The following is a 19033-nucleotide window of genomic DNA, read 5'->3' on the forward strand; positions in this document are numbered from 1 at the left end:
CAGAAGACATAACTTGGAAGAGCAAGGGCAACAAACAGAAGACTGTAATGAATATGGTAGATATTAACGCAGCTATGTCAGTAATCACTTTGAATGTCAATGTTCTACATGTACTAATTAAAAAACAGAGATTGTCTGGGTGAATCAAAAACTGAGACCTAACTATGTCATCTACAGGAAATCCAGTTTAAAATGGATAAAGAAAAATATACCATGATAATACTAATCAAAAGAAAGATCAAACCTGTACACCCTCAATTGGAAGTGCACCAATTTAACCACTGGACTGCCAGGGAAGTCACTGTAATGCTTTTTTAGATATAACAGCAAAGGCACAATCCATGAAAGGAAAAACTGATAACCTATACTTCATTAACAATAAACACTTAAAATAAAACCTGCATGATCAGGACTTCTCTAGTGGTCCACTGGCTAAGACTCCTCGCTCCCAGTGCAGGGCCCTGGGTTTAATCCCTGGCCTGGCAACCAGATCCCACATGCTGCAACTAAGAGTGTGGATACCACAACTAAAGATCCCGTGTGCTGCAACTAAGATCTGGCACAGTTAAATAAATAAAAAACAAAATGGTATGATCATCTCTATAGATGCAGAAAAATCTTTTGATAAAATTCAATATCCATTTATGACAAAAACTCTCCAGAAAGTGGGCACTCAGTGAACATACCTCAGCATAAAAAAGTCCATCTATTACAAACCCATAGCTAATATCATACTCAGTGGTAAACAGCTGAAAACATTCCCTCTAAGATCAGGAATAATACAAGGATGTCCATTCTTGCCACTTTTATTTAACATAGTTTTGGAAGTCCTAGTTATAGCAGTCAGAGAAGAAAAGGAAATAAAAGGAATTGAAATTGGAAGCAAGAAGTAAAACTGTTCACCATTTGCAGATGAGATGATATGATAACATAGAAAATCCTACAGATGCCACTAGAAAACTATTAGAGCTCATCAATGAACTTGGTAAAGCTTCAGGTTAGAATTTAATACGCAGAAATCTGTTGCATTTCTATAAACTAACAACAAACAATTAGAAAGAGAAATCAGGGAAACAATCCCATTTACTATCACATCAAAAAGAATAAAATACCTAGTAATAAACCAACCTAAGGAGACAAACGGAGAAGGCAACGGCAACCCACTCCAGTACTCATGTCTGGAAAATCCCATGGATGGAGGAGCCTGGTGGGCTGCAGTCCATGGGGTCGCTAAGAGTCGAACATGGCTGAGCGACTTCACTTTCACTTCTCACTTTCATGCATTGGAGAGGAAATGGCAACCCACTCCAGTGTTCTTGCCTGGAGAATCCCAGGGACGGGGGAGCCTGGTGGGCTGCCGTCTATGGGGTCGCACCGAGTCGGACACAACTGAAGTGACTTAGCAGCAGCAGCAGCAACAAGGAGACAAAAGACCTGTACTCTGAAAACTGTAAGATGAAAGAAATTTAAGACAACGTGAGTGGAAACATATATCATGTTCTTAGATCGGAAGAATTAGTATTGTTAAAATGACCATACTACTCAAGACAATGTACAGATTCATGGCAATCCCTATCAAATTACCAATGGTATTTTTTCACAGAACTGGAATAAAATGTTTTAAAATTTGTATGGAAATACAAAAGACCCCAAATAGCAAAAAAAAAATCTTGAGAAAAAAGAATTGAACTGGAGGAAACATGCTTCTTGACTTCAGATGATACTCTAAGGGTACAGTAGTCAGAACAGTATGGTACTGGCACAAAAATAGATTACAAAAACATAGATCAATGGGACAGGATAGAAAGCCCAGAAACAACCCACGCACTTATGTGCAATTAATCTATGATAAAGGAGGCAAGAATATAAAATGGAGAAAAGACAATCTCTTCAATAAGTGTTGTTGGGGAAAAACTGGATAGCTACACATAAAAGAATGGAATTAAACATTTTTTAATGCCATATAAAAGATAAACTCAACATGGATTAAATGGAAGACTTGCTACTATAAAATGCTTAAAGGAAAACATAGGAAGAATACTCTTTGACATAAACTGCAGAAATATTTTTTCAGATCCACTTCCTAGAGTAATGGAAACAAAAGCAACAATAAACAAATGGGACCTAATTAAACTTAAATGCTTTTGCACAGCAAAGTAAACCATAAACAAAACAAAAAGACAACCCACAGAATGGGCGAAAAATACTTGCAGATGATGCTACTGACATGAGATTAATTTCCAGAACATATAAGTAGCCCAATAGAAAAACCAAAAACCAAAACCAAAACCAGCTCAACATAAAAAAAACCAACCCCAAACCCCAATCCAATCCAGAAGATGGGTAGAAGACCTAAATAAACATTTCTTCAAAGAAGACATACTGGATGGCCAGGAGGCACATGAAAAGATGCTCAACATCACTGATTATTAGACAAATGCAAATTAAAGCCACAATGAGGTATCACTTCACACCAGTCAGACCATTGTCAAAAAGTCAATAAATAATAAATGCTGGAAAGGGTGTGGAGAAAAGGAAACCCTTTACACTGATGGTAGAAATGTTAACTGGTGCAGCCACTATGGAGAAGAGTATGGAGGTTTGTTAAGAAACTAAAAATAGAGCTACCATATGATCCAGCAATCCTACTTCTGGGCATATACCTGGAAAAGATAAACATTCTAATTTGAAAAGATGAACCTCAATGTTAGCACTATTTACAATAGCCAAGACATGGAATCAACCTATATGTCCATCAACAGATAAATGGATAAAGAAGGTGTGATACACACACACACACACACAGGAATATTACTCACTCATAAAGAAGAATGAAATAATGACATTTATAGCAACATAGAGGGACCTAAAAACTATCAATCTAAGTAAAGTAAGTCAGTGACAAAAATCATATTATCACTTATGTCTGGAATCTAAAAACAGATGCAAATGAACTAACTTACAAAACAGAAGCAGACTCACAGTCTTTTTGTCTGTTTCTAGTCTGACATAGAAAACAAACATGGTTACCAAGGGGGGAAGTGAGGGAGGAGGGATAAATTGAGAATTTAGACTCTATTATGTAGCACAGAGGCCTGTATTCAGTATCTTGTATTAACCTATAAAGGAAAAGAATCTGAAAAAGAACATATATGTGTGTCTATGTATATATATAAACTGAATCACTTTGCTGTACATTTGAAACATTGTAAATCAACTATACTTCCATTAAAAATAAAAACTTCTGCTTTGGGAAAGACAATATCAAGGGAATCAGCAGACAAGTCACAGATGGGGAGAAAATATTTGCAAAAGACACATTTGATAAAGACTGTTATCTAAAACATGAAAAGAACTCTTGAAACTCCACAAAAAGTCAACAACCAATTAAAGAATGGGACATTAACAGACATCAACCATCAACAGGCTAAAAAAGATATATAGATGGCAAATAAGCATATAAGAAGATACTCCACCTCAAATGTTAGTCAGTTCAGTTCAGTCGCTCAGTCGTGTCCAACTCTTTGCCACCCCATGAATTGCAGAACACCAGGCCTCCCTGTCCATCACCAACTCCCGGAGTTTACTCAAACTCATGTCCATCAAGTCAGTGTTGCCATCCAGCCATCTCATTCTCTGTCACCCACTTCTTCTCCTGCCCCCAATCCCTCCCAGCATCAGGGTCTTTTCCAATTTGTCAACTCTTTGCATGAGGTGGCCAAAGTACTGGAGTTTCAGCTTCAACATCAGTCCTTCCAATGAACACCCAGGACTGATCTCATTTAGAATGGACTGGTTGGATCTCCTTGCAGTCCAAGGGACTCTCAAGAGTCTTCTCCAACACCACAGTTCAAAAGCATCAATTCTTTGGCACCCAGCTTTCTTCACAGTCCAACTCTCACATTCATACATGATCACTGGAAAAACCACAGCTTTGACTAGACGGACCTTTGTTGGCAAAGTAATGTCTCTGCTTTTTAATATGTTATCCAGGTTGGTCATAACTTTCCTTCCAAGGAATAAGCATCTTTTAATTTCATGGCTGCAATCACCATCTGCAGTGATTTTGGAGCCATCAAAAATAAAGTCTGACACTGTTTCCACTGTTTCCCCATCTACTTCCCATGAAGTGATGGGACCAGATGCCATGATCTTAGTTTTCTGAATGTTGAGCTTTAAGCCAACTTTTTCACTCTCTTCTTTCACTTTCATCAAGAGGCTCTTTAGCTTCTCTTCACTTTCTACCATAAGGGTGGTGTCATCTGCATATCTGAGGTTATTGATATTTCTCCCAGCAATCTTGATTCCAGCTTGTGCTTCTTCCAGCCCAGCGTTTCTCATGATGTACTCTGCATATAAGTTAAATCAGCAGGGTGACAATAAACAGCCTTGATGTACTTCTTTTCCTATTTGGAACCAGTCTGTTGTTCCATGTCCTGTTCTAACTGTTTCTTCCTGACCTGCATATAGGTTTCTCAAGAGGCAGGTCAGGTGGTCTGGTACTCCCGTCTCTTTCAGAATTTTCCACAGTTTCTTGTGATCCACACAGTCAAAGGCTTTGGGATAGTCAATAAAGCAGAAATAGATGTTTTTTCTGGAACTCTCTTGCTTTTTCCATGATCCAGCGGATGTTGGCAATTTGATCTCAGGTTCCTCTGCCTCTTCTAAAACTAGCTTGCACATCTGGAAGTTCATGGTTCAAGTATTGCTGAAGCCTGGCTTGGAGAATTTTGAGCATTAGTTTACTAGGGTGTGAGATGAGTACAATTGAGTGTGGTAGTTTGAACATTCTTTGGCATTGCCTTTCTTTGGGATTGGAATGAAAACTGACCTTTTCCAGTCATGTGGCCACTGCTGAGTTTTCCAAATTTGCTGACATATTGAGTGCAGCACTTTCACAGCATCATCTTCCAGGATTTGAAATAGCTCAACTGGAATTCCATCACCTCCACTAGCTTTGTTTGTAGTGATGCTTCCTAAAGCCAACTTGACTTCACATTCAAGGATGTCTGGCTCTAGGTGAGTGATCACACCATTGTGATTATCTGTGTCATGAAGATCTTTTTTGTACAGTTCTTCTGTGTATTCTTGCCACCTGTTCTTATCATCTTCTGCTTCTGTTAGGTCCATACCATTTCTGTCCTTTATCGAGCCCATCTTTGCATGAAATGTTCCCTTGGTATCTCTAATTTTCTTGAAGAGATCTCCAGTCTTTCCCATTCTGTTGTTTTCCTCTATTTCTTTGCATTGATTGCTGAGGAAGGCTTTCTTATCTCCTTGCTATTCTTTGGAAGTGGAAATTAAAACACACCATTTTCCACTACACATCTGTTATAATGGTCAAAATTTAGAACACTAACAACATCAAATGCTGGTGAAGATGTGGAGGAACAGGAACTCTCAGACATTGTTGGTGGAAACGCCAAATGGTATAGCCATTTTAGAAGATAGCTTAATGATTCTGTAACAAAACTAAGCATATTCTTACCATATGATCCAGCAATTGCACTCCTTGGCAATTGTATTATGAAAGGAACTGAAAACTTTCACCCACACAAAACCCTGCACATGGAAGTTTTTAACAGCTCCATTCATCATGGCCCAAAGTTGGAAGCAAACAAGATGTCCTTCAGCAGGTGAATAAATTGTGGTGCATCCAACAAAAGAATATAACTCAGAGCTAGAAAGAAATGAGCTACGAAGCTCTGTAAGGAATCTGAAACTCATATTACTGAGGGAAAGAAGCCAAACTGAGAAGACTCCATATTATATGATTTCAATTCTTTGACATTCTGAAAAGGACAAAACTGTGGAGACAGTAAAAATGATCAATAGTCATTGCGGGTGGCAGCTGAGGGGGAGAGATGAATATGTGCAGCCCAGAGGATTTTTAGGACAGTGAAAACACTCTGTATGGTATTATAACCATAGATATATAGTTATTAGTCATTTGTGCAAACCCACTGTGTAACAAACACCAAGAGTGAACCCTTAGCTAAATTATGGATTCTGGGTGACTATGATGGGTCAGTGTAGGTTCATACTTGGTAAAAAAAAAGATTTTTTTTTCCATTCTGGCAAGTGATGTTGATAAAAGGGAGGGCTACACATATTTGGGGGACAAGGAGTATATGCAAATCTCTGTACATTTATCTTTTTTTTGGCAAGAAGTAGATTTATTAATATAGTATTCTTGTAGGAGATGCAAGCATGAAGGCAAGGGAGCTCTGCTCCAAGGACTAAGTAGACTACAATTTTATAGCCAAGGAAAGGGGAAGGGGCAAAGACCACCTTCTTCGAGTAGACATGAGACTTTTTGTATATTTATCTCAATTTTATTGTAAGCCCAAAACTGCTCTCAGAAAATAAAATCTTAAGAAAAAAAGTGTAAGGAGCATTGCACATAGCCTATGAGGGGGTAAATGGAGACTGGTGGTTCCTGGCCCTGACAGCCAGCCCCTTGACCATGAACATAAGGGTGCCTCTGGATGCAGCTTTTGTGGTTGCAGAGGCTGACCAAGCTGAGGGAGGAGGAAGTGCCAGAGAGACACAAGGAGACTTCTCACCTGTGAACATGTTATTTAGGCCACAGATGCTAGGAAAATGCCAGGTATTGAGACTCCTCAATTGAGTGCCTCAGGTAAGTTACAGAGTACAGGTGGGTAACACAGCCTCCTCTTACCCTTCCTCAGGGGCGCTCACAGTCAAATGAGCAAGACTAGGAACAGCAGAACAGGGGGTCACAGAGGCCAGCTCTGATGTCAGACTGCCCAGATCTGACTCACCAGCCTCCATCATTTGCTAATTATTTGGGAAAATTCCTTAATTATTCAGGTCAGTGTCCTTATCAGAATGGGGATAATATGACCATTGTTGTGAGACAAGCAAAATAAAACAGCATGCTTATTCCTTCTAATAATTCTTGTCTCCCTTATCATTGTTGCTGTTCGGTCGCTCAGTTGTGTCTGACTCTGTGTGATCCCATGAACTGCAGCACTCTAGGCCTCCCTGTCTTTCACCATCTCCTGGAACTTGCCCAAACTCATGTCCATTGAGTTGGTGATACCATCGAACCATCTCATCCTCTGTCATCCCCTTCTCCTGCTACCTTCAATCTTTCCCAGCATCAGAGTCTTTTCTAATGAGTTGGCTCTTTGCATTAGGTGGCCAAAGTATCGGAGCTTCACCTTCAGCATCAGTCCTTCCAATGAATAAACCCTTATTATACAGATATCATTTTGCTCTTGGATAAGCAGTTTACCTTCCTTGCTATCAACCTTAACCTTTATCTCCTGATACCTAGAACTTGTGCTCCTTAGAGACCTCTTCAGAGGTCTTCCAGATAGTCAAGTGGGAGACAGGGAGAGATGCAGGGGAAAGTTATTCAATCCCAGGGTCTGGATTTTACCTTTGTAGGAGGGAGGGACAGGAAACATTTGTTAAGCTCTTACCATGTCCCAAATTGTGCCAAGTAGGCTGATTACATACCCTTTCTCACTCTAGTAGTATTTTTATCTTCATTTCAATTTAGATTAAGCCTCAATGTACAGATACATTCAGATCACATTTTCAGTAAGTGGCAGAATCAGTATTTCAGAATTCAGCCCTTTTCCTAAGGTTACAGTGAGCCTGGATTTCTCTCAGTATGGACTAATTTATTTATTCACTATTCTTTCGATGAATACTTAATAAGGCCTTTAATAAAGGGTACTGCTTGCTCTCAGTAATGCTCTGTTTCTTCTTCCTTATTTATCGAATTCTTAGTTTTTAGATGAGCACATGACTGCTAAGAAAATCCTTCAATCTCCCTTGCAGAAGGAAGGCTGCCATTTAGGCATAGCTTCTTGCAGGACAGTGGAAGCCTCAGGGTTAGGTGATGGTGGGGGCCATCAAGACTATTTGACTAAGTCCTCTTGCTTTGATTCTATACTTGCCCAGCAACTGATTATCATGTTACTTGAGAGAGAGAGAGAGAGATGTGAGAGAATCTATGATGTTTTACTAGAGCAGCCAGCTGTCCCCCTTCTCTCTCAATTGACTCTGCCAGAATTAATTTTTAAAAACATAGTTGCTTTGGGACTTCCCTGGTGGTCTAGTGGTTAGGACTGCAAGCTTCCACTGAAGGGGGCATGGGTTCCATCCCTTGGTGAGGGCTATTTCAAATGGAAAGTTTTGCTTCTTTCAACAGAAAGGTTGTTTCGCATCTTTTAAAATTATTTTTGTTTTATAATTTGAGTTGCTATGAAAAGTGAAAGCTCACTCATTCAGGAAATAGGAGCATGAAATATTAAAAGTTTCGTATTCTTTTTTTCTTTGTGGCTAGGGCAAATCTAATGACTGATCTTAATACTGACACACATCTAAGACCCAGACTCGTTTAGAAAGAGTTTACTTGAAAGGTGCAAGGTAGACAGAGTGAAAAACTCGTTTGCCACATATAAGAACTTAAAAAAAAAATTGCTAGAGTTTCCAGTTTCCATAGCCTGTTCATGGTAGACAAGGGGTAACTTTCTCATATGATTATCATACTCACAAAGATTGTAAAATACCATTACATACAGCAAGGCAAATATTAGAGAAAAAATTGAGGAAAATCCAAGGAAATATTTCAAGGCGTTATTATTTGGGGAATCAAAGCAAGTCAGGATGATCCTGCATTTTTTGTATTACCTACTGTGAAATACGGTCACACTGGAAGCAGGCAAAGCCACAGACCCTGCCTTAACACAGCTGTCGATGCTTTAGACTAGGTCAGCGCATGTGACCTTCTGCGCATGCTCTGTCCCGGCTCCAGGGGGCGGGGCGAGAGCGCGCGAGGACTTGTGGGAAAGTCTAGGAAGGCGGGGCCGGGCGTGAGGTGCTGCGGGTAGGACGCCGTGGAAGCGGGGTTGGTAACGGCCTGGTGAGGTGAGCCGGCCCTGCGGTTATCCCGGGCTGCAGTAGCGAGGAGGCTTTTGGGGTCGCCCGGCGGGAGGAGGGGGTGCTGCCATGATCCCGCGTGAGGTGGTGAGGGCGAGGGCGTGCGCGGGGGCGCGGCGCGGCGGTGTCCAGGTAGCGGCGCACCGGGGAGCGCGTTTCGGGAGAGGCTGGCCCGGAGCAATCTGGGCCTGGACGGTCAGCTTTACTGTCGGTCCCTCGATCCCTGCTGCTCTGGGCGTTCGGCGATTTGCGGTCGTCCAGGATCGCGGATCCATTCTCCCGAGAAGACCTGTGTGGAGTCCGCCCCACTTAGTCGTGGGTATGCAGTGCTCGGCCGCATATTGGGTATGAAAGTGCTACCCTCAGGCGCTGGAAGTTTCTGATTGCCAGCCTGGACGCAGGTTCCGTGGGAGCGGAAAGATGATGGGTAAAATGGAACAGGTTTCTACCTCCCACGTTATCTCAGTGGCTTGCTGCGGTTTTATTTACGTCTTTGAGCCCCTCGGCAAAGCATTGTACTAGCTTTGCTTTTTAATGAGATATACATATGTGATCAAACGTGTGCACTGCCTGAAAAAAGCTTAAATTTAGTTCCTGAGGCAAGGCTAAGGGGTCAGTAGACCTATTTGCGGTTGCAAACATCTTTTAGGAGAATCCCTTTTCTAATCTCTTCTATCTCTCCCAGCCTAACTCTCCCTCACCTCCCCATATCTGGGGACCTTGCCCCATCACTCATCTACTTTCCTGTATCCTTTTTAACTTTGTTTTTCAGTTCCTCTGCCCTCCATACTCGTGAACAATTTTAGGTTATCAAAGATGAAATACTAATCGCCATATAATCTCATTTATTCAGCTCATTTTACTTCTGTCCTTGAAAAAATGGCCTATTTGAACTCTAAACAATCTTTAAATGACTAAATACAATGTACTTTATTTCCCACATATGACCTCCTTGGCCTTCTTGAACTCATGGAAATTCTCTTCTGTGACAGTAACTCCAGGTTTTCCTTCCAGCTCTCTGGATGCCACTGCCTGATTTTTAGTGTTGGCATTTCTTCCTCTATTTGTTCCCTAGATGTTAATGTTCTGCAGATCTCTTCTCTTCTCTCCCCTTCCACTGTCACAGTAATTAAACATGTCCAGATCTCATGATTGTAGCTTCTGCCGTTATGCTAGTGACACCCGAATTTACATTTCTAGGCCTCTGTAACTACTTACTGTGTCCTGACATCTCATAAGAACTCAAAATCAATTTATGCCAAACTGAAAAAATCTATTTTTACACTTGTTCTGCCATCCTGAAACCTCTTTTCCTTTTAAAATTATGATTCCTGACTCAAAATGGTACTACTAATCTTACCAGGCTCCCAAACCAGAAATCTAAGACTTTGCGTCCTTCTCTGCTCTCCAGCTGGAGAAGGAAATGGCAACCCACTTCAGTATTCTTGCCTAGAGAATCCTGTGGACAGAGGAGCCTGGGGGCTGCTGTCCATAGGGTCGCTCAGAGTCGAACAGGACTGAAGCGACTTAGCATGCATGCATGCATTGAAGAAGGAAATGGCAACCCACTCCAGTGTTCTTGCCTGGAGAATCCCAGGGACAGAGGAGCCTGATGAGCTGCCGTCTGTGGGGTCACACAGAGTCGGACACGACTGAAGTGACTTAGCAGCAGCGGCAGCTGCTCCCCAACTTCTCAGTCTAATGAATTATCATGTCCCTTTTATTTTACCACCTTAATGTGTCCCATGGCTTTCGGATCATTGGTCACATCTCATGGCCTGGCATTTCACGATCTGTCCCATCCTCCTTCTTAGCCTTCTCTTCCATCCTTCTCCCGCCTAGTCCCTCATTCTGCCTGCCCACTCCTCCACATTAAGCACTTGACTGGCCCCTTTTGAAACATGGCTAAATTGCAGCAGCTCTGGTGACTCTCTTCTTAAACCTACCATCTGATTTGTATCTGTCCTCTGTGGTCAGTTCTGTAGCATCTGTACATGCCTCTAGCACAGCGGTTCTCAGCCAGTGGTTTTTATGCTTCCCAGGGGACATTTGACAATGTCTGAAGACATTTTTGGTTGTCATAGTCCAGAGGGAAAGGAGTAATACTGGCATCTAGCTAGTAGAGGCTGGGGATGCTGCCAGTCATCCTACAATTGCACAGGACAGTTGACCTACAACAAAGAATTATCTGGCCCAAAACATCAGTGGTCCCAAGGTTGAGAAGTCCTGCCAAGCATAATATTTTGTTACTCAGTACTTTGATTATTTTCTTCTCCACTAGAGAAGGGACCTTGTCTTGTTTTTGCATCCCTAAATCTTAATATAGGGCTTATTACATAGCCAAAGTTCAGTAAATGTTGAAAGGAAAAGGAGTAAAGGAGGTAATTGGCCAAATTTATAAACTGTAGAGATGTGCAGCCATTCTGCTACCATAGGCTGTTTGCTAATTTCAGTAATTTCCTCCATATTGCCTTTCATTCACATCGCATGGATGCCCAAAGTTTTCTGTTTTACATTTGATTATTCAGCAAACATTGATTGACTCATTTAAAATATAATATATTGATATTTTCTTCTGCATCATTTTAAGTTCCTTTCTTTACAGGTATCTTGGCCATTTATGATGAGGTAAAAATCATTAATGAGCTAGGTTTCAAAAAAAATAAACTAAATGATTCTATTTAATTCTTATCAGGGATTGGTCGGTCAAAACTCTGCAGGCCATAATGGCTTCAACAAGTAAATCAATTGAATTACAACTGCAAGTGAAACAAAATGCAGAAGAGTTACAAGACTTTATGAGGGATTTAGAAAACTGGGAGAAAGATATTAAACAAAAGGATATGGAACTTAGAAGACAGAATGGTGTTCCTGAAGAGGTAAATTTCTTAATTAAATTCCTACTTTAGCATCCAGGGAAACTCTTCATCTATTTATTTTAAAGTAAAGCACAACCTTTAAAATGTTTTGTGGAAATGCTAATTAAAGAGATTTACTTTCTGCCAACATTTTGAAAAATTCTACTTTTAAAAGTCTTTGTAATAATTGTATTAACTATCAATATATTAGGACATTTTAAAGGCTTAATCCATAGGAAGACCATGTGATAATTCTTAAGGTAAATGAATAGCATCATAAAATAGGCTTGTATATATAGCATATATAATTATATACTTAATGATATATTAACATACAGTATTGCCCTAAATGCAGAGAGTGCCTAGACTCAACCAAACAGTTTTCTTAAGACAGTGCATTCAGATATGGACAGCTTTTTCATACTGTTGGTAATGTGGAGGCAGTTTAGTTTGCCATTGTACCGTTGCTAAATCATTGTATTAAGGCTGAAGGTCAAGCAGTTTTTGAATTTTGAATTTAGGTTTGCAAATTAAGTGTATAATTAAAATTTCTGGGTAATATTTTTCTTATGGCTGAACAATGTTCAGTATTTGTCAAAGGATGATTTAAAATTTTCAGGCATGAGCTTATCATTAGAAATGAATTGGTATTTCTAACCACTTGAAAACTAAACTAAAATTACTTTTATTTGAAAATATCCTTCAGTGAGAGTTTTAAATATCACTAGTTACACAGGAAAGTAACAGAGCTGTCTCAAAACGTGTTGTTTTCCCTTCCTAGAGTTTACCTCCTATTCGAAATGGGAATTTTAGGAAAAAGAAGAAAGGCAAAGTTAAAGAGTCATCTAAGAAAACCAAAGATGAAAACACAAAAAACAGGATAAAATCTTATGATTATGAGGCATGGGCAAAACTTGATGTGGTAAGTTAATCTGATTATATGCTTCTTAGTCTTTGAGTAAAATTTTCTTGGAGTTAGTTGAGAGTCATGGATTAAATGAAAAACAATGTAAAGTCCTTAGGACTTGTGTCTTTCTCATATAAACTATTTTGTGTGGAATAAAAACTTAAATACATAGCTCTTCAATTAACTTTTCTCCTATGGCCCTCTTTCAGTGAATAATGGCTGAAACAGCTGGATTCTTTTCTTCCTATGTTTTGTTTTTTTTTTTTTTTGCATGGATAGTACATGGAAAGGGCTTCCCTGGTGGCTTAGTGGTAAAGAGTCTGCCTACAGTTCAGGGGATGCTGAGTTTGATCCCTGGGTCAGGAAGAGCCCCTGGAGAAGGAAATGCAGCCCACTCCATTATTCTTGCCTGGGAAATTCCATGGACAGAGGAGCCTGGTGGGCTACCATTCATGGGGTTTCAAAAGAGTTGGATACAATTTAGCAACTAAAAAACAACAATAGTACATAGAGGTCTAGTGAACTTTTCACCCAGTTTCCTCTAATGGTTACATCTTATTTAACTATGTATTTTAGTGGCTCAGTTTTGTCCAACTCTTTGCCACCCCCATGGATTATAGCCCATCGAGCTCCTCTGTCCATGGAATTCTCCACGCAAGAATACTAGAATGGGTTGCCATTTCCTTCTCTAGGGGATCTTCCCATCCTAGGGATTGAACCTGGGTCTCCTGCATTGCTGGCAGATTCTTTACCGTCTGAGCCACCAGGAAAGGTTTGTTTACCTATAGTCCAGTATCAAAACCAGGAAATTGACATTGGTACAATGTGTGTATAGTTCTGTGGCATTTTATGACCAGTGGATTTGGGTAACCACCATTGCATCACCAGAAAGATCTCTTTTGTGCTGTCCATTCATAGTTGCACCCACCTTCCTCCTCACCTTGTCTAACCCCTAAACAGCTAGAATTCTGAGACAGTAACAATATAACAAAAGAAAGACTCTACCAGTATCTTTTTTTTTTTTTTTTTAATAGGCTGAAGGACCTGTTGAATAATGGTTAAGAGAATGCCTTTGTGTGTGGTCTTAGGCTAGGGCTGTCCATTCATAGTTGCACCCACCTTCCTCCTCACCTTGTCTAACCCCTAAACAGCTAGCATTCTGAGACAGTAACAATATAACAAAAGAAAGACTACCAGTATCTTTTTTTTTTTTTTAATAGGCTGAAGGATCTGTTGAATAATGGTTAAGAGAGTGCCTTTGTGTGTGGTCTTAGGTTAGGGCTGTGTGACGATAAACGCAGGGCCATCTTAATCTCAAGGAGGTAGGCTTCACCTTGCTAGACTGGCGTTCTGCATGCTTCAGGTCTCGTGCACATGAGGCACAGTGTAGTTGGAGAAGTGTTTACCATCAGTACTATGCCTCTGTCATAGTTTATATATGCATTAGCATCAGAAGATACTGCCAAAGGGTTTCCAAATATGGAACCATTCATTTTTTGTAACTTTACCCCTTCTTATGTAGCCTTATCCTTTTCATAAATTGGTATGTGCTTATAGTGCCCTTTCCTGAAAGGCACAGTGTCAGATGATTTCTTAGAGAGGTGGTTTTCTAGTCATTTACTCATTCAACAGTTATTGATTGAACTCATGCTCTGTGTGGCCAGTGCACTCATGATTGAACTGCACTGTTTGACATTGTCATTTTATTGTATCTGTAAAAGATACAGCTGTTTACTTACCACTCCATGCTAGTTCAGATGTGAGCAGTGGCCTTGGCGTTCTGCTGCCGTTAGTTTTCTACACGTGTCAGTTGTAGGAAGGTTGGACAGTCTTGGCTTTCATATTGATAGGCTGGTGGTATTTCTATTCTAATTTTTTTATTTTTTTGGTGCTATTTCTGGAATCTTTATGCTAAAACCCATAGCTGCATTTCAGTCTATCTTTTTGTTTTGTTTTGGTTGTTTTGTTGTTTTTTAAATTCTTTTGGCTGTGCTGTGCAACAGGCAGGATCTCAGTTCCCTGAGCCCAGCAGTGGAAGCATGGAGTCACTGGACTGCCAGGAAAGTCACTCAGTCCCATCTTTTAATATTCATTTATTTAGTGAAACTAAGCATAGATCTTATTTCATTTTAAAATTTGCCAACAATTTTTTTCTTACATAAATTACTTAGAATAGTAATAACTTGTAAAAGACAGAAAGGATTTTATTTATATAATAAAGTTTTTGTTTTTATGAGCTTTAATGAACTCTTTAATTCTCACTGGTTTAAAATTTCTTACTCAGGCATTCCTTAGTGGCCTGGGATTCTGAGCTTCCACTGCTGTGGCCCAGGTTCAATTCCTGGGTGGGGAACTGAGTTTCTCCAAGCCACATGGCATGGCAAAAAAAAAAAAAAAAATCTTACTAAAAATCATTCTTTTATTATATATGGTGATGCTAGTGGTAAAGAACCTGTCTGCCAGTGCAGGAAACATGAGACATGGGTTCTATCTCTGGGTCGGGAAGATCCCCTGGAGGAGGGCATGGCAACACACTCCAGTATTCTTGCCTGGAGAATCTCCATCAACAGAGAGGCCAGGTGGGCTACAATCTATGAGGTTGCAAAGAGTTGGACACGGCTGAAGCAACTGAGCCTGCATGCATGTATACTAAAAAATAGTTAAAAAAATACTGATGTAATCCATGAAATGATTTATTACCATGAAAGGAATGTCTCAGTCAAAAGAGATTGGAAATTGCTGGACGAGCATGTTGTGTATTTTCTTTGATAGTCAGCTATATTTCAGAATACATTGATAAACGGTATAACATAGTTATTGAGAGCTCCTTGGAGGAGGCTTGGGTTCAGATCCTCATTTGGCCAGTTCTAGCTGAGTGACCTTGAGTGAGTTTGCTAACTTTTATTGCTCAATTTCTTCAAGTGAAAAACATGGATAATTATATCTGCCTTCATAGGTTGCTATGAGAATCTGGAGTTAATTGTACTCTGCAAGCAGTTTTTGTTGTTTTAAAAATCAGAAAGAAAAAAAGGTTTTTAGATGAAACCCTTTCCCTGCTTTTGGATGCAGTTGCATAGATTTGGGTTAATTGCAAACTTCTCTTATGTAAAACAATAATAGTTCACTGCTAATAGTTTGTGATTTAGGGTTGGTTTGTAGACTTAGTTTACTTTATATGAGTTCAAAGTCAGATTATGTAAGTGGTTTGGATCTTGGTTTTCTAAATAAGAATATTCTTTTCTCTGAATTAACTCCTAATAATGAGAGGTTATTTGGATTATTTTTATAGGCCTTTAAGTCCTTAGGTTGTAAAACTTAAGTTCTATTGAATGTTCTTTTTTTTGGGGGGGCAGTATATCTTTTTTTTAATGGTCATTTAATTATGACACTGTTCCCCTACTTTTGATTTCAGGATAGTATTCTTGATGAACTTGACAAAGAAGAGAGTACCCATGATTCTGTGTCTCAAGAATCCGAGTCAGAAGAAGATGGGATTCATGTAGATTCACAAAAGGCTCTTGCTCTTAAAGAAAAGGTATTCTTTGGGTTAGCTGTTGGTTCCTTCAGGTAGGCAGGATTTGTAGAAAATCATGTGGCCCCCAAGATTTCTACAGTGTAATTTAGTGGGTGTTCAAGTTGTTTTTGGCCATATCCCTATCAGGAGGCAGTATAGCATAGTGGTTAGGGGTGTATGCTCTGAAACCAGATTATCTAGGTTCAAGTCCTGTGACAAGGTCTTTTAAATTGCCTGTATGTATTCAGTCTTCTTAGCTGTAAATTAAGATTAGTATTATTACTGTACCTCAATGAGTGGTTGTGTTACTAAATGAATTATTATATGTAAAGTACTTGGAGTGTACAGAGAGTTGTTCCAGGGCTTTAAGTAGCAGATCAGCGTGTGATTCTTGACATGGATATTGTATCCCACTACTCCATATCACAGACCATCTTTGGTTGCATTTTGGAACATATGACATCTCCCTGAGAAATGTCTCTTTATTGTTATATATTGCTATATTGCTTTTTAAAGAGGTGGCACTCTTCAGATTAAAATTTGTCTTGATGCCTTTCTTTTGTTGCATTTCTATGGGTTATTGTGAATAAAAAGTATTAAATGCTAGGTATTTTACTCATTTTTCTGCCAGGGTTCTTGGATTGGATCCAAACTATGACCATTAGCCTTGATGACATGGCTAATGAGATAGGAAGAGATGAATAATGAAAGAAAGTAGCTCTGGAATTCTATGTCAGTGTGCATCTGACTTGTATGCTTTTACAGGGCAATAAATACTTTAAACAAGGAAAATATGATGAAGCAATTGAGTGCTACACCAAAGGCATGGATGCTGATCCATATAATCCAGTGTTGCCAACAAACAGAGCATCGGCTTACTTCAGACTGAAAAAGTAAGGCGTTTCCATAATGTGTGTGAATATTTTATGTGCATATGGAGACTGTTTTTTAATCTTTCTTAATGAAATGTGTGGGAATGCTTGAGAACATTTTCCAGTTCTTTTCAACTATAAATTCTTATTCGCTCCCTTTTACTGAATTCTTTAACTTAAGCCATTTTAAACATTCAGGTGCTCAAACTGTGCTCCTTGTAGCTCACTTTATTGAGGTGTTCCTCCTATAAAAATTGAATAAGATGCCCTTTTCCTAATTTACAGAAGAAAAAAAGTTAGGTGGGTAAAAATTCTTTATAAATTAATTTTCCCTTCATTATTTTGAAAAATTATGTGTTTACTGTTTAATACAGAGAACTTTTATTATGGTAAGCTTAAAATATGTTCCAACATTTAAGTCATACTGATCCTTAAAATACATACTTAGTGTTGAAGAACATAAATGTATACGATCTTAATCCTAAGCAGAGAAATGACCTAGCATAAAAATTTTTTAAAAACCAAATACAGTCAAGGCGGATGTTCTTACTGTTTTAATTACTATTTGGAAATATGAATTATATTGGTGTCTGAGTTTCTACTACTTTTAATAGCATATTTTAAAATCTTTTGAAGCTTATGTTGTTAATATCCTGACAAATTAGGGGATATTTACCTTTTAAAATATTTGATATCTACAGTATGTATAAATGATGAATAATTTAAAATAAATCTGCATGAACATGCTTCCCAGCTTAAGAATCAGGACATTATTTTTTAAAGCTACTTTTGATATTCTCTTCCATATCCTGACTCTTGTCCCTCCCAGTTAACCACTATGTTGAGTTGTGTATCATTCTTTTGATTAAAAAAATTTATTGTATATGTGTATATCTCTAATACATTGTATAACATTGCTTTATTTTTGAGCTTTAAAAGTATATAAAAAATATATCATTGGATATAGTTTTCTGTGGCTTGCCTATTTATTTGAATACTATATTTCATATTTCAGTTCATCTCATAAGATTTGTTCATGCTTTGTGTATATCAATAGCTGTAGATCTCTCATGTTCACTGTTGAATGCATATGCAGTTCCTTTTTAGAAATACACCATCGTGTATCCATTCTCTAATTGCTGGATTGCTGGTTGGTTCCTTTATTCTTCACCTTCCTTGTCTTCTCTTTTCCTGCCTCCCACCCTCCTTCCCTTAATTATTTAACAACAGTGATACTGTGAGCACTTCTGTACGTGTTTCTTGGTGCTAGATCTTAGGATGTGCACATGTTCAACTTTTAATGATGGTGACCAGTTGTTACAATGATAGTTGTACATGCTTACATTCCCATTAGCAGTGTGTAAGAATACATGTTACATATCCTTACCAACGCTGGTACAATGGGGCTTCTGAATTGTTTTCAGTCTAGGGGGTGTAAAGTGGTAATTCATTGTGGCTTAAATTTGCATTTCCCCAATTTCTCATGTGGTTGAAAATCTTCATATGTGTTTATTCACCACTTATCTGTTTTATTTTCCTGTGTTATGTTTGTTTTATCTTTAGTCCTTTTTTCTGTTAGGCTGTTTTTCTGTTGATTTTTAAGCATTCTTTTCTGGGGGATACTAATTAGTGTTTATAATATTTATCTTCTCTCAGTTTGTAGCTGATCTTTTTTTAAATGGTGTCTTAGTGAACAGAAATTTTTATTTTAACGAGTTTCATTGATTAATTTTCATAAAATGTTGGCACTTTGAAAAGTGTGATTTGTGAAAATAGCCCCCTTCTTTGAGTTCGTAACAATCTCCTCTATTTTCTCCTGAAAGTTATGTTTTGCTTTTCATGCTTGTCTCCTTATGTGTGCTGAAGGCATAATTCCAGTTCCATATCCCAATTGTTTCAGCCTATTTATTGAATATCCTTGCTTTCCCCGTGGATCTGAAATTCTACCGTTGTCATATGTCAA

The 19033-nt window shown here is 38.9% G+C and overlaps 1 protein-coding gene across 1 annotated transcript in view; it reads left to right on the forward strand.

Annotated features, from left to right (window-relative positions):
• Nucleotides 1-8836: 8836 nt before the first annotated feature.
• The window catches only part of RPAP3 (RNA polymerase II associated protein 3), a 33890-nt gene continuing 23693 nt past the window's right edge, over nucleotides 8837-19033 (forward strand). Inside the window, exons 1-5 of the mRNA XM_052640458.1 lie at nucleotides 8837-8907; nucleotides 11615-11798; nucleotides 12559-12699; nucleotides 16097-16219; nucleotides 16964-17091. Of these exons, the coding sequence (XP_052496418.1) occupies nucleotides 11646-11798; nucleotides 12559-12699; nucleotides 16097-16219; nucleotides 16964-17091 (545 nt within the window). The 5' untranslated portion in view covers nucleotides 8837-8907; nucleotides 11615-11645. The remainder of the gene's footprint in view (nucleotides 8908-11614; nucleotides 11799-12558; nucleotides 12700-16096; nucleotides 16220-16963; nucleotides 17092-19033) is intronic.

Source organism: Budorcas taxicolor, chromosome 5 (genome assembly GCF_023091745.1).
Source record: "Budorcas taxicolor isolate Tak-1 chromosome 5, Takin1.1, whole genome shotgun sequence".
NCBI lineage: Eukaryota > Metazoa > Chordata > Mammalia > Artiodactyla > Bovidae > Budorcas > Budorcas taxicolor.